Raw genomic sequence first — 15,065 nt, 5'->3', positions numbered from 1 at the left:
AGCGCGACTACTCACGCTCTGTCCACGTGACTAGTAGGCCTGGCCCGTCAGAAAGCCTTCCAGCGCCATCTTGAACAAGAACAGACCGGCAACGGAGCGAGGTTGCGGGGGGTGGGATGGGAGGTCGGTGCTCTCGACCTTCTCTGCTGCGGCCCCCGAGGAAAAGACGGCGCCGGTCAATTAATCCCCTCGGGCAAACAGGAACTCGCTTTAAAGCCCTTGCCTCGAGGAATGCTGGGAAATGGGATGTGTTCCCCCCTCCCCTTTCTTCGCGTGAGGAGGAAGAGCAAATCTCGGCGCGAAAATATAGAGGGGTGTGGGCACCTGACGAACAGTCTCGCGCTCTGAGCGAAGTCTGCTGGGAAATGTAGTCCAGGACAAGCTAGGCCTAAGCCGGGGAATCGAGTAAAATTTGCGTTCGCCAGGCGTTAAGTTGCCTATCGATCTGCAAAGGGGCACAACAGATAAAAGGCGAAAAATACTGTTTGATACGGCTGAAATCCTAAAAATAAGCCACGCTAACCATAACGGGACTTTGAATAATCATGCACCATACTGTAATTTAACCCACTGTAATATATACAATCTAAGACTGTTAATCACCTGCAGTGTAATGGACAAAGGTCGTCGTCGTTTTGAAATGCATTTAAACTCGTGTTTTGCTGTAAATAATTTCTCGGCGTTCTAAGCAGGCGACATGCAAAACGATAAGAAGTTAAAATGTATCGCCCATATTAAAATAGTATGTGGAAAGATTTTAAAGGGAAACTAGTGAAATCCTATACATGTCTACTCAGGGGTAAGCCTCATTGATAGGATTTATAACGTGAAATAAGTATTGGCTTGCAGCCTAAATCACAAAAAGGTGATCTTACCACCTCATTACTACCACCATTAATACAGATAAGAGGCCAGTTAATCAAAACTTCAAGCAGTGCACATGATATGCAAAAAAAAAAAAAAAAAGGAAAGACTTGGCTAGACTTGCTGAAATAAAGTTTTTAGCAGGCACCTACAACAATATAGCGGGAACAACCATGCTTGCTGCTGTAACAGAAAGCCTCCCCAGAAGAGCTTAACACTAGCCCATGTGGCACTATGTGTTTCCACCAAAAACTGAAGTAAGGCTTTGAAGCTAAAAACTTGAACACATTAGCAGCTAGCACCAAGATCCAAAAGTTGTTTTACTATATTTTGTGCTGTCCATGCATGCTTCAGTAGCTGTATTTAAAGTTACAGGCAGAAAAATGAACTTATACTCAAAGCGCATAAATGATAAAAACAAGATCTATACAAGGAGTATACAGATTATTTACAAGGTTTACTGATATGGTAAGAGGCTGTGGATCCACAGAATCCAAAGCTTTCCTGTTTCGAACAGGAAGTAGAGCTGGGGGAAAACTACCAATGGGAGGGGGAAATTATTACAAAAGCAGCCTTAAGTGGCCAAATTAAAAAGCAGGAAATTCATTCCTCCAAGGATGCATGAACTGACACTTCCCTCTACCTTGATTTCTCCCTCACATCTGACAGATTGCTCTGCTAAACATTTTAAAGACCAACATATAATGTACCTTTTCACACATTTAGATTAATCATCATAAATTCAGGCCAGATTGTGTGGTAAACTTAAATCAATCTTAAACATACCTGTACACTATATGGGGGACTTACCCATGTAAGTATGTAGAGAGTTTTAGCCTTACATTACTATGAGAAAATAAGAGAAAATACCAATTGTAATAACCAATTCAAATCAAATTTTCTATTTATGCCTGCTATTTTCTAAACAAAAGAACATACAAACTGGTTGAAAACGATAAAAAAGTTAATTTACAACTAAATCAAGATAGCATTAATTCAAATCATTGGCTCCTATTGCTTCCTGGAGCAGGTAAGCATCAGAAAGACTATTATTGTTCTACAACACAGAAAGAAAATGTCAAGCTATCTGGCTGGCAAATAAGAATCATAATTTGAGAGCACATTGCAGAGCTTATGGTATGAGCTCATTGGGATTCTGGTGAAATACAAGATGGCATGTTCTGAAGGTAGTAGGTACAATGTCTCTTCCCCAATCTTTGTATCAAGCTTGCAGTATATACAGCACACGATCCACTGTAACAGTCAAGATGACTTCGAAAGGAAACGGGGCTTGGCATATCTTCCTTCTCAGAGGGTAGCAACCTTTAACTCAATGGCTGCAATCCTGGGCACACATACCGGTAATTGAAAGTAAGCACAAATGGTGGATAGGATAGGATTCAGCTAAATATGTTTGGGCTTGTAAGTGCAGACTTTACCATGTTCATTTGTACTACATTCAGAACTCTCTCTCTCTCAACAATTTAATGCAACCTTACTGAAATAAAAATTGAAACTTTTTAACTCCATACAAGTATGCTTTTTGGCTGTTCCATGACAAAAGGTGTGAACAGTCACCATGGAGGCTTCTGAGGTAAGAGCACAGAAAGGGCTCCATTATAGTAGTTAATGGCATGTGCCTTATCTGTGACACTATTTATGTGGCAGGTGACAAGACATGCTTGTAAAGTGTGTCACCTCCATAGTAACTTATTATTTTGCTGAGGTTCTCACAGCAGACAATGGACAATAGAATAAAACTTTCTATCCAACATATTCCAGTATTATCAAGATTAGGATCTGACTAAAATTTAAGTGGTGTGGCCTAGGGATAAGATTTCTTTGCAACAATGAAGAGGTTTTACAGGAAATACCCATTCCATGGCACTTCATAGTAAAGGGAAACAAACAAATTTACTTCATGACAGTTTACTATATCTCTAAACTATCTTCAAAAATACACTTCTCGGTTTGTATCACACACATATTATACTCAAAGAGTAGAACAGTTATTCTTCAGGTTGAAAAGACGTTACAAAACAAAGCACTTAAAATTATTGAAACAATGACAAATACAAGTAAAATATTGCTGATACTTAAAATCATTTTGCTTTAGTCATAATTCAACAATAGTGACCAATGCTGTTTGGGGCGAAACCGAAAAAATATACATTTCAACTAAAAGGGTTTTTAAAAAAGCAGAGCTACAAAAAAGGGCTGACAGTAAAACAATTATTTAGTGAAATGAGGTATGGTAGTGTTTTGAGTGCTACACAGCAATTTTCTGCTTATGCAGATTCATTTATTTCAACATGGCAGCTCACAGATTTTTGCCACTATCTTTATTCATACGTCCTGTTAGCAGAATTGTTATTCATTGGCCACAGATAAGATACATTCAAATATGCCAAAAGAGAAAAGGAAAAAATCATCTGCATGATCAGATATGAATGAACATATCTGCCAACAAAGAAGGCAAATATTAAGTAAAAATGCAAGCATACAACTTAGTATTCATAATAAATACATTTTCAAGCTTTTAACATTATTGATGTTTAGAAAAGAATTTAAACAATAAATGCAACTTTTTTTTTACAGAACTGTACGATTTATTATACACACAAGTACATTTCCCTTTGTTTACAAAGGCTGGTTACAGATAATGTGGAATGTTACAGTACCTTCTTGCATAAAATTTTAGTACAATTTTGTACTTGAAAAAACGGTGCAAAACACCTGCCTAATAAATCCAAATGAATTAGGTTTCTTTTTTTTCTTAATTACATCATTAACACATACACAACAAGCTGTACATAAGCCCACTTTTCAATCACCACTTCAAGTTACTGTAGCAAGTACTGTACTTTAAAATGGATTCCAGTCAGTGAGTCAAAGGCTTGCATTGCTATTCACCCAGAAACTTTTGAGATGCAAGCTTGAAGTGATATGAATCACAGAATTCTGGTTAGTACAGTTTAAAGGCGGTCAACACTGCTTGCCAAGTACTGCCCATGAGATTTCATCAAAGATGTCTCACATTAGAACAAACATTCGTTTGATGGATGCATTTTTCTTGAAAAGCAAAAATTTGGTCAGGACTCTCCATTCTGTACCTTGGATGCTGGTGGGTGCATAAAGTCCTTAAAGGGAACTAAAGCTTCTTTGAGAGCAGAACAGACCTCTGAAGATGAGCAGGTGATACATTCTACTAAAGTTGGATACAAAGCAATAACCTGTGCCCATGTGTTAGCATCAACTGTAAAAAAATAAAAATAAGTAATTTTATAGTGTATTCTTTAAAAAGTATTTTTCCACCTTGTTCCCAACCCTGAGATAAAGATACACATCATCAACAGAATAACAAAAAGGTAAATGCAGATGCCCTCTCATACCTGCCCAGTTAATACACATAACAGGAAAAACAGTATGTTTAGCCAAAGACCACTGCAGCTTAGATTCAATAAATACATATGTTTTCTCAGCGTCTTAATTCCTTTGCTAAATTGCCGTTTATTCAATAGTAGGCCTAGGATTGTAACCTTACGTTGATAGCTGAATGATAGAATCTGTGTACACTTCCTATGAAACAAGCTCGCACAGTTTGAAACATTAGCCAGTTCATACTTGATTGTGGACTCCGGAAGGCTAAAACAACCAGATTGAATTGACTAATTACATCCCTAGACCCATCATTTTACTGTGGTATCCAAGAGCTGTAAAAATTAGAACTTGCTTAGAGATACATTTGTTAGAAAATGTACAGGCAAATCTAATGAACAGGCAAATCTAACTATGAGTCAACATAAAGAATTATGCATAGTATTATTTAAGACTATTCAATAAGTAAACTCTATAGCAGAGGTGCGCCTGCCTTGCCCCATGACAGTGAGTGCCTGGGGCGTGCTGCTTTTACTGTAGCTGGGCCCCTTTATTTAAAATTTGTGGGTGCCTGGGCACCCAGAGCTCCACATAGTTGCCGACTATGGTATAGTACTATAAGGGGTCATCTCACTGAGAAACGTATGAAGATAAGTAATTTATACACACGGTTTTTATTTTACTTACCATTTTCTGGTTGAGTTTTTTTAAGAGAATCTATGAGGGTACTGACAGCTTTTAAAACAAATATTATTTCTGTGACTTGTTGCCTATAAAAGGAAAAACAAAATCAGAAGTGAATTTAAGTTCGAGGAAAATTTGATTAACTTGAGTTTATGCAAAATAAATTTCTGCAATGATTTCTAACAAAATCTAAAACTGAACTTTAAAAACTATTATCTTTTCACCGTGACATCTCAATTTAGGATGGATTATATCTAGTTTCATTTTCAGAATGAAATACGAGAGCATTATAAATATCAATAGAGACGTCATCAAGTGAATGTTGACAGGATTCCAACCAAGATGGATCCCATGAAGAATAAGGAGCAGATATCTAATGCTCAGGGGAACTGAAGTTTGCAGGAGTACAAGCAATTGGGGGGGGGGGAAATAAGGTGGCACCGCTTGCAAAAAAAAAAAAAAAAAAGCTCTGAGTATTATCAGCAGCTACAGAATGCCGAGTGTCTGCTGGTCAAAACAAAACAAAACAAAACAAAACAGGAACTGAACTGGGGGAATAACCTAGAAGGCATCACTAGATAGCTTGAAGCCTGAACAGGAACACCCCACATTGCAACTGTTTTGCAGTTTCCACTTGTTTCTCGTATACATCATTTTTAGGAATTTAAAAATACTATGGCAGGGATACAAATAATTTTGCAGTGAGCAATACCCAGACACGTCATTTGGAAATTAAGGGATATTTCAAAAGCAGCTTCCGTTAGGGCAGGTATTGGGAACCTTTGTCCCTCCCAGATGTTGCTGAACAACTCCCATCAGCCCCGGCAAAGCATGGCCAATGGCCAGGGATGGTGGAAGCTGTACTTCAACAACATTGCCATTGGGGCATGGAAGGGCATCGGGCCATTCAAACAGAAGATCAAATCTTAGCTGATGAGCAGGGAGTTCAGTCATTCTTGGTCACTATCTCCCAAACTGGTGAATTTTGACAGGTGGGAGTGATATCACCCACTTGCCAAATATGGCCCATGGGCGTAGGGGGAGATAAACAATTGGAACACTAGGCTGAAAAGGTTCCCTACCCCTAAATTACATAAAATTCATGCTCCGTTTTTGAATGCTTCTTAAAGAGTTGCTGTGGCCAAATTCACGGTGATTAATCAAAAAGATTTCACTGATCATCAGTATCTACCAAATCAACTAAGATTCTATTATATTTTTGTTATGGTCATTATATGTAGTAAACTAGAAGACATAGCTACTATTATTTTCAGGTGACCAAGATATACATATATAAAAGCCTTTCAGCTACCAATGCTTTTGTAACAACATTCTTTTAGATACCGGGAAAGGCACATGAGAACCCCAACACAAAAAGGCCTTAAGGAGGACAGCAACATACAAACCTTAGTAAGCAGAAATAAGCAGCTCCCTTAAACACACACACACACACACACACACACACAACACAGTACATACCGTGGAAGGGGGCACTTGCCACTTAGCCTTTCATCTTCTATGTAGCGATACAGCACATCTTGTGATCGTTTTAAGAGAACCGAAAGTGCCATTCGTGAAATGTAGCCTTCTTGAGGAGTTGTCACTTTATTACTGAATGAAAACTGAAGCAATGTTTCAAAACACATCTTTGAAAATTCCTCTCTCATACGGATATCTATTTCGGCTTCTGCCAAAAACAAACAAACAAACAAACAAACAAACAAACAAACAAACAAACAACTATTTAAATGTACTTACTGAAATATATTATTTTAAATGAATTGTTGGACTAGCAGAGCATATGGGAAAGGATAATGATCACAAAAGCAAATTGTATCTCAGATAACATATATATAAATACATACATTAAAAGTACAAATAAACTGGACAACTTTAATCACGTTTAAAAACAAGTCTCTTGTGCACTGTTCGGCTGTGCTAAAGAATAAAACAACACTAATCTAAAGGGTGTTATCTGTGCCTAATTATTCACCTAGTGCACATGATATTTAATATTTTCAGTCCAAATGTTTACTGTATAAGGAATCCTTCCATGTGTCTCCTTATACGACTTTATTGTTTGGTTAACATACCTGTAAATGAAGATGACTGCGAATGTATTGAGCCTTTATTGAGCATTGTCATAATTTGACCAACAAATTCCTTGGGAATAAAGTTAGCGTAAGGCAGTATCTCTGTGCTGATGAGCTGCACCACCTATAACAGATGAGAACATATGTTATGTTGAAAAGTCATTCACCAGAAGTTCATTAATACCCAGGAGATTCGGAAACCGTTGCAGAAATAAATAATGTCAACAAACACGAATATAAAGAACCCCTGCCTTTTTAGCATGAGATCTGTACACACATGGCCCATGTCTAGGGTGAAGCACAGGACCAAGCTTTGGGCTCTTACACCCTCCCTGCACTATCGACAGAACCTTGAATGTGAACCAAAAGGTGCATTAATCCTTACTTGAATAGGTTCCTGGTATATTAACTAAATTATGTAATCTAGTTTTGATTAATTAAACATCTTGCTGGCAAATATTTTGAGTCACTTGACAGGAAATATGCACTCACCTCAACATCAATGCCTTCATTTCTCTGAAACTCTTGAATAGAAAGATTATCTGGAGGGGAACTGAAAGGAAATGAAGAATAGCCTTAACATATGGGATTGAGAGACCAATTTGTTTGTTTGTGTGTGTGCGCGCACGCACAATTGCTTTATAAGTCTTACTGTGTTGTGAAATCATTTTAAGATGCTTCACAAGAAACAATTAATATATGAAATTCACAGTATTATATGAGGAACCATGGGACGAAGCTTTTCAGACCCTTGACCATACTAAATATCCTAGTGGGCAAATCCTTTATGAGCAATTTGAGTATATTTAAATAGTTTACAATCCTTATATATTTCAACTTGCAAATTGTATTTAATTTTCTTATTTTGCAAATGGGGAACTGAGGCTGATACTCATATTCAGTAAGCCACACAGCAGCGAGATTTGAAAGAGTGGATCATGCACTGAACCACACAGTCAAAAAGACATTTACTGCAGACACTTTCTTTTTATACCTCCCTGTTTCATTTCATGCTTAATCAACTTAGTATATTAAACTGGACAGTTGAAGGCAGATTATTCTTGCACTTACTATAAATGAAATAATACATCCCTATCTTTTCAGCTTTCAAGTGAGACAAAGACACGCGGCGGAACACAACACTGTTGAATGCTATTATGTCTTTTTGCATCTCAAAACAAGGAATAATTATTCTGACTTTTCAGAGAGCCTCTCACTGTTTTTTAAAATGTCAAGTACTGAATTTGACAAGCACAAAATTTTCCTTTATCACAATTTAGGTAACTATTGCAAACTATCTGGTATATTGAAAGGGCTAATTAAACTACTGCGTGTCTGCAGAGACAGAAGGCAAGACCATCTCCCAAACATTATGTTATGTTTCTACTGCATAAACACTGTGCTGGCCATAGTTAAATATTTAAATTCATTTTCTGTGAAACAGAAAATGAGCAGTGGGATATTGATATAAAAATAGTGGGATAATAATAATAATAATAATAATAATAATAATAATAATAATAAGATGTAATGGTGATACTAAGCTGACAGGCTTCTGTCAGCAAAATAGAGGAAGAAATAATTCTCAGCAGTTCCTTCTCTCTGCACTGCAGACCTCCACTCCACCCCAATTATTACCGATAGCTGGGTGACCCTCTGGAGCCAGTTTGGAAGCAGAAAGAGGGCTGGAGACTGAAGAGGGGGGAAGAGGAATAGCTGAAAACTGTTTTCCTTCCTTTTCTGCTGACAGTAGTCTAACCATCAGCTGAGCAACATCATTGGATGCAACCCAGTGACTGTAAACTTTGTAAAAACACTAATTCTGGTAAGATCAAACTCAATTTGAAATGTTAATTCCAAAATTTAAGAAACTGTGCAGAAAAGTCTTTCAAAGGAAGAAGCTGTATGTGTCATCTTAATTTGTGCACAACTTAAAATATATCACTATATAGAATGCCTATTACAGTTGCTTAATGCTTCCTATACTAAAAAAATACTATTTCCAATTATGTGTAAGCTTGCACAAATTCAGCCAGTATTATGAAATATGCGGTTGCCTACTGCAATTTACAGAGCAATGCTATGAATGTTTACTCAGTAAGTCTCACTGTGAACATACACTATTTAATGTATGTTTGGACTGCAGTTTTACTGGTGTTATTGTTCAGTACAGAAGCTTGTTAGGGATTGGCAGAAGTCATGGATCCTCATGATCACATCTTTCCCGCTGCATGGGGAGTTTTAAGAAATTGTGACTCAACAAGGCTTAAAAGTCAGACTTCTTGGGCACGAATGTTCACTATAGTGTCAGAGCCAAAAACTTTAGAAACACTCAAGATTAGGTTTCACTTATTGGTACAGTACTGCTATTTCATCCTTATTTGTTGGACCAGTTCAGCCTATATTCACCAGCTAAAGACCACAAAGTTTTTAGCACACATGCTCATCTAGCTTTTGAGAACCTTTAGTGCAGAGCTTTCCAAACTTTTCATGTTGGTGACACACTTTTTGGACATGCATAATTTCATGACACAGTAATTCAGTTTTACTATCAAATCAGAGGTTAAATTAATCCCTTTCCAGCCCCGGGAGGAGAGCAGGGAGCGTTTGCACGACACGCCGGCACACTAATGTGTTGCGGCACAAAGTTTGGAAAGCTCTGCTTTAGTGACACAGAATGGGGAAAAAACAATGAGCCTCAAAGTTTTCATAAGGTAATATAATTTAGGAAATTACATAATGGTGTTAATTCTCATATAATTTGCACCTGTGTCTACTTAGCGCTTTCCTAGTCATGGAACCATTCCAAAGTTTGAGGAAGAATCAAGTGTTCTAAGACAGAGGTGTTTAAGAGCCAATTTCATAAATAATAAAATCAGATGTGTTCTATTTCAAGTTTCTTCACTCTATCTTTAATCCCACACAAACAAGAAGTTGCACTTTACCTTTTAGTAAATAAAAAGTTTTCAAAAGTGTTGGCTAACTCTGGCCACATGCTGTCAAATTTCCCAGAGGAAGCATGCTGCCTTGCAACTGGTAGGCCAATGGAAAGAACTTTCAGGAGAGAAGAAACTGCCAGCTTCCAGGTGCTTTCTGAAGGACAAGCATACTTCAAACTAAGTGGCATTCTCAGTGTCTGCAAAAATAAATATGCTTACGTAAATCAAACAGTAAGGTGTACAAAAAAGAAATGTGCACTTTACTATTTTTTGTACTTGTAACACAAAGAAAGAAGCTCACTTAAAGTACAGATCAAATACAGAAATAGAGAAAGATTGTGCCTGCAGGCAAGGAGGACAGAAAGAAAAAAAAGCAAAAGTGGCCACCTAGGTTTCCCCATGCAAACATTACAGGACCGGAAGGGAAGACGGGAGTGTCATGACAGTGAACAATAATAATGGAAATAGACAAATTTTGGGAATTTTATAATACTAGAATGCTTTTTACTGTCTAGTTCCAAATACTCCAGTCTTACATTTGATAGAAAGCCAAATGAATATAAATGCTAATCCACATTTCATTTGGTTTGCACATGTGGAAATTTCAAATACTATTCTTGGGGTAAAAAGTTTTCACTGTGCATTCCTACTAAAAAATAGTAATGTTTGAAATGCACATATATCAAGAAGTCACAGCCAATTCCTTTCCCTCAGTTTGTGTGTGCCATGACTGCTTTGTCATTTGTTGTTGTTTAGTCGTTTAGTCGTGTCCGACTCTTCGTGACCCCATGGACCAGAGCACGCCAGGCACTTCTGTCCTCCACTGCCTCCCGCAGTTTGATCAAACTCATGCTGGTAGCTTCAAGAACACCATCCAACCATCTCATTCTCTGTCGTCCCCTTCTCCTTGTGCCCTCCATCTTTCCCAACATCAGGGTCTTTTCCAGGGAGACTTCTCTTCTCATGAGGTGGCCAAAGTATTGGAGCCTCAGCTTCACGATCTGTCCTTCCAGTGAGCGCTCAGGGCTGATTTCCTTCAGAATGGAGAGGTTTGATCTTCTTGCAGTCCATGGGACTCTCAAGAGTCTCCTCCAGCACCATAATTCAAAAGCATCAATTCTTCGGCGATCAGCCTGCTTTGTCATTAGGCAGGAGCAAAAACTGATTGGGAGCCATCTAATCCCCAAGAGTTTCTTTTCCATGCTCCTGGTGCAACAAGAGCCCAACGTGACGATGCCAGCAGGAAATCCATGGTTATCATCGTTATTTATATATGTATAACCGTATGTGTGTGAATATACACAGAATCATGAAGAAAACAAATGTCACACAAACCCAGCAATGTGTTTCTAAATGTAATAGAGGTTAGTCATTACATGCCAGCCAACTGCAGATTTTATTCAATTACACTAGTACAAGGACACCCTAGTCCTCTTGCTTCCGATTACCATAGTCTAGTCTCCAACAGTGGCATTGTTTTCCAGTGTGCAAGGGACTAAAACAAAGATCCAAGCACCAACTATATGGGTAGCTGTCAAAGTTGACTCAAATTTCTGCAGAACATATTTATGGACAGTAATTATTGTAACACAAAATGGTTATTGCTAAAATCAAAACAGAATCACTCTTAGTGCTCCAGAGCCATTCCACAAGCTAACCTCAGAGCAGAAGAACTATAATTATCTTAAAATTTATATATGAATATTTACCTTGATAATATTTTGAAGAACTCTCTCATTTACAACAGCTTTGTGACAAGCTGTCTTTTGGTACAGGTCTACCACAACTTCTAAAGACCTCTCAGCAAATGGAACATAATTCAGTGCTACCCACTCTGCCTAGAAAAGTAAGATAGGGACATCAGTGCATGTAGAGAAACAAGACTATTAAAAATAAAATAAAATCCTGCAATGGACCTATTTTGATGCCATGCAAAAAATTTTGAAAATTCCACAAGGAAAATTATTTGATCCATGAAAAACTTACAAAAAGAAATCTTCCAAGCCCTCACACATACAGAATTGAGAATAGGGGTGCACAATTGAAATTTAAAAGTATTTTTTAAGCAAGTGAAATGTTGCAATTTATGCAGCAAGAAGACTAAGGACAATCTTTAAAGAATTTGAACTCACCGGTGCAAACAGTTGTATCTATTGTGATTCCATTGTGTTGCATGATAAACAGAATAAGGGAAAATTAATACACATACACACAGTATCTATTAAAATTCTGATGACTCATTCTTCTGTTGAGTATGATTAGTATTGTAAATGCATTCAAAGCAATGGTATCACAAAACAGAAGAATGAAAAGAGAGCCTAACAGGAAAATTTAGAATGCAAAACTGAGTGCAGGTTGATTAAAGCAACTTTGTTAGGCTAATATAGATATATTTTGCTAGTTTTCACTACAAATGTATAGTTTTCTTTTCTAATAGAATGAAATCTCAAAATGGAAAGGTAACAAGAAAAAAAAGGAAAGAACTTGGAATGAAAAACCAGCAAACATTTATTAAATTAGTTGATAACACAAATGTCCAAATGCAGGAAAATGATGGCATTTAAATAACTCATGCAAAGCTGATCATATCTGGAAGCCAGTGACCTCAAAAACAGAACTGCTAAAATTCAACACACCTCACCTGATTGTATTTTGCATTTGCAATGTGCTTTGTTTCTAGCTGTCCATATTGAGGTGGTTTACAGGAAAATTCAACAAATGCCAGCAACTGATCAAAGATAGCAGGATACATTATTTGCATGCTTTCTGAACCCACACATATGGCCTATAAGAAGCAAAACGAAAGCATTAATATTTCTAGAAACATAAAGCATGCAATAATGCAGCTCAGGGCCATTCAATAAAGCTCCGTTTTAAAAGATTCAGGGCAGATAAAAGAAATTACCTCCCTCACAAAGCACCTGGTTGAACTATGGAATTCACTATCACAAGATGTAGTTAGAATGACAAACTTGGATGGCTTTAAAAGAATCAGATTCATGGAGAAGTGTATCAATGGCCAATAGCCAGAATTGCTATGTCCTAACTCCACCGTCAGAGGCAGTATTTGTCTGAATACCGATTCCTGGGACTCACAAGTGGGGAGAGTTCTGCTGCTTGCAAACTTCCCAGAGGCATCTGGTTGTCTACTGGGAGAATAGGATGCTAGGCTAGACAGTGGGACTTTGGTCTGATCCAGCAGACCTCTTCTTATACAGCGGTATCTCAGGTTAAGTACTTAATTCGTCCCGCAGGTCCGTACTTAACCTGAAACTGTTCTTAACCTGAAGCACCACTTTAGCTTTAGCTAATGGGGCCTCCTGCTGCTGCCACGCCGCCAGAGCACGATTTCTGTTCTCATCCTAAAGCACTATTTCTGGGTTAGCGGAGTCTGTAATCTGAAGCGTATGTAACCTGAAGTGTATGTAACCCAAGGTACCACTGTATTCTTATCAACAGTACATTGGTACCTTGGGTTAAGAACTTAATTCATTTTGGAGGTCTGTTCTTAACCTGAAACTGTTCTTAACCTGAAGCACCACTTTAGCTAATGGGGCCTCCTGCTGCTGTTGCGCCGCCGCTGCACAATTTCTGTTCTCATCCTGAAGCAAAGTTCTTAACCCAAGGTACTATTTCTGTGTTAGCAGAGTCTGTAACCTGAAGCGTATGTAACCCGAGGTACCACTGTATATGGCATAAACACACAAACAAGAGGGTTCTGGCCATATATTGTATGGAATGATAGAAATGGAAGGGCCTTAAAGCCCATCAAGCCCAACCTCTTGTTTGTTGAGACGATGATTAAGTTTGATTTTGGTTACGAAGTATCTCTCTTCCCTGCCACAACACACATACACACTGTCAACAATTTGAAAGCATGTGTTACAAGAATCTGAGACGCTGTGGGCATTTAGTTTCCGAAGCATGAAGAAAGGGTCAACAAACTACTAACTAGCACACACAAAACATACATTGGATGCATTCCAGTCTGTGGAACTGTGACAACAGCGTTCAGAAGGGGCGTTCTGTAATATTATAACAGAAAATACGCATCAATTGCTGGGGTTAACTTAGTAACTGCTCTGCCAGGGTGGATCTGATTTAAATCACGAGTCAGTAAGACTTGATGTAAATCACTAGTCAGTAAGACTTGATTTAAATCATGTTTTTTGCAGAAAGACTCATTCTTGCTGGTATAATCTTAATATCTACAACCAGATAAAGGTTTCATTTTTGGAATAATAAATTTTCAGAGTAGTTTTTACAGTTATATCAAAAATTACTGATTTGGTTATTAGAAATACATAGACAGATAATTATGAAATTATTGTGAGGTTCAATAAGTTAACTGTTTATATTGGACAACTTTTCTGCTGTACTTTATTGGAAGGAGAAAAATAATGATTTCCTTAATTAAAAACTTAAACAATTTATTTAACTAAAACAATAACATTATAGCATATGTATCCATGTTTGCTTACTGATATGGTTAAACGGTTTGGTTTTTTTTTATTAAATTAGATTGAGTTTTGGAACACATGAAAAGCTTAAAACAAATCCTTATTTCCTAATGAATAGCCTTTGGACTATAATGTAACTTAAACTATCCTTAGAAATATTTTTCCTCCCAAGGTATTTTATTTTAAAAATCTGATTTAAATAAAAAAAATTCTGATTTAAATTTTTTAAAATCCATTTTTTTATTATTACTTTTTTTAAAAATCGTTGTTATCCACCCTGTGCTCTGCATTTATTCCATAATAGAACATTTAAACATAAGATCAAATAAGAACTCTCAGTACAATCTTATCCTTAAATTACACTAAACAGATGGGAACTCAACTAAAATTCCACACTGCGTAAAATACAATCTTATATAATGTTATGGTTGTGATGGTGGTACACAATGCCAGTGCATGTGACAAAAAAGAAGTGGATTTCAGGGTGTTGCAGAGCAGAGCTTAGTCTGAATCCTATGCTTTGTTAGATCTTCACTGTCCTTGACAATGGCATAACATGATGTCATCAAAAGAAGTGGATTCACACACACTCCAACGTCTCCCTTTTCCACAGGCTAGACACCAATTCAATACTTATAAAGTATGTT

General features: G+C 37.4%; 1 protein-coding gene across 4 annotated transcripts in view; it reads right to left on the bottom strand.

Annotated features, from left to right (window-relative positions):
- Positions 1-2,777: 2,777 nt before the first annotated feature.
- The window catches only part of MON2 (MON2 homolog, regulator of endosome-to-Golgi trafficking), a 64,327-nt gene continuing 52,039 nt past the window's right edge, over positions 2,778-15,065 (bottom strand). For 3 of the 4 annotated variants that reach the window (XM_082239428.1, XM_082239426.1, XM_082239425.1), the window contains exons 27-35: positions 12,600-12,743; positions 12,091-12,108; positions 11,668-11,796; positions 9,965-10,155; positions 7,512-7,572; positions 7,020-7,143; positions 6,406-6,613; positions 4,930-5,012; positions 2,778-4,120 (exon numbers count right to left, since the gene is read on the bottom strand). In XM_082239428.1, the coding sequence (XP_082095554.1) occupies positions 3,957-4,120; positions 4,930-5,012; positions 6,406-6,613; positions 7,020-7,143; positions 7,512-7,572; positions 9,965-10,155; positions 11,668-11,796; positions 12,091-12,108; positions 12,600-12,743 (1,122 nt within the window). In that variant the 3' untranslated portion in view covers positions 2,778-3,956. The remainder of the gene's footprint in view (positions 4,121-4,929; positions 5,013-6,405; positions 6,614-7,019; positions 7,144-7,511; positions 7,573-9,964; positions 10,156-11,667; positions 11,797-12,090; positions 12,109-12,599; positions 12,744-15,065) is intronic. The other variant, XM_082239427.1, reaches the window with a different exon arrangement.

Source organism: Podarcis vaucheri (genome assembly GCF_965113315.1).
Source record: "Podarcis vaucheri genome assembly, chromosome: 10".
Lineage (NCBI taxonomy): Eukaryota > Metazoa > Chordata > Lepidosauria > Squamata > Lacertidae > Podarcis > Podarcis vaucheri.
The sequence above is the reverse complement of the archived record's forward strand: the minus strand, read 5'-3'. Positions and strand labels throughout refer to the sequence as shown.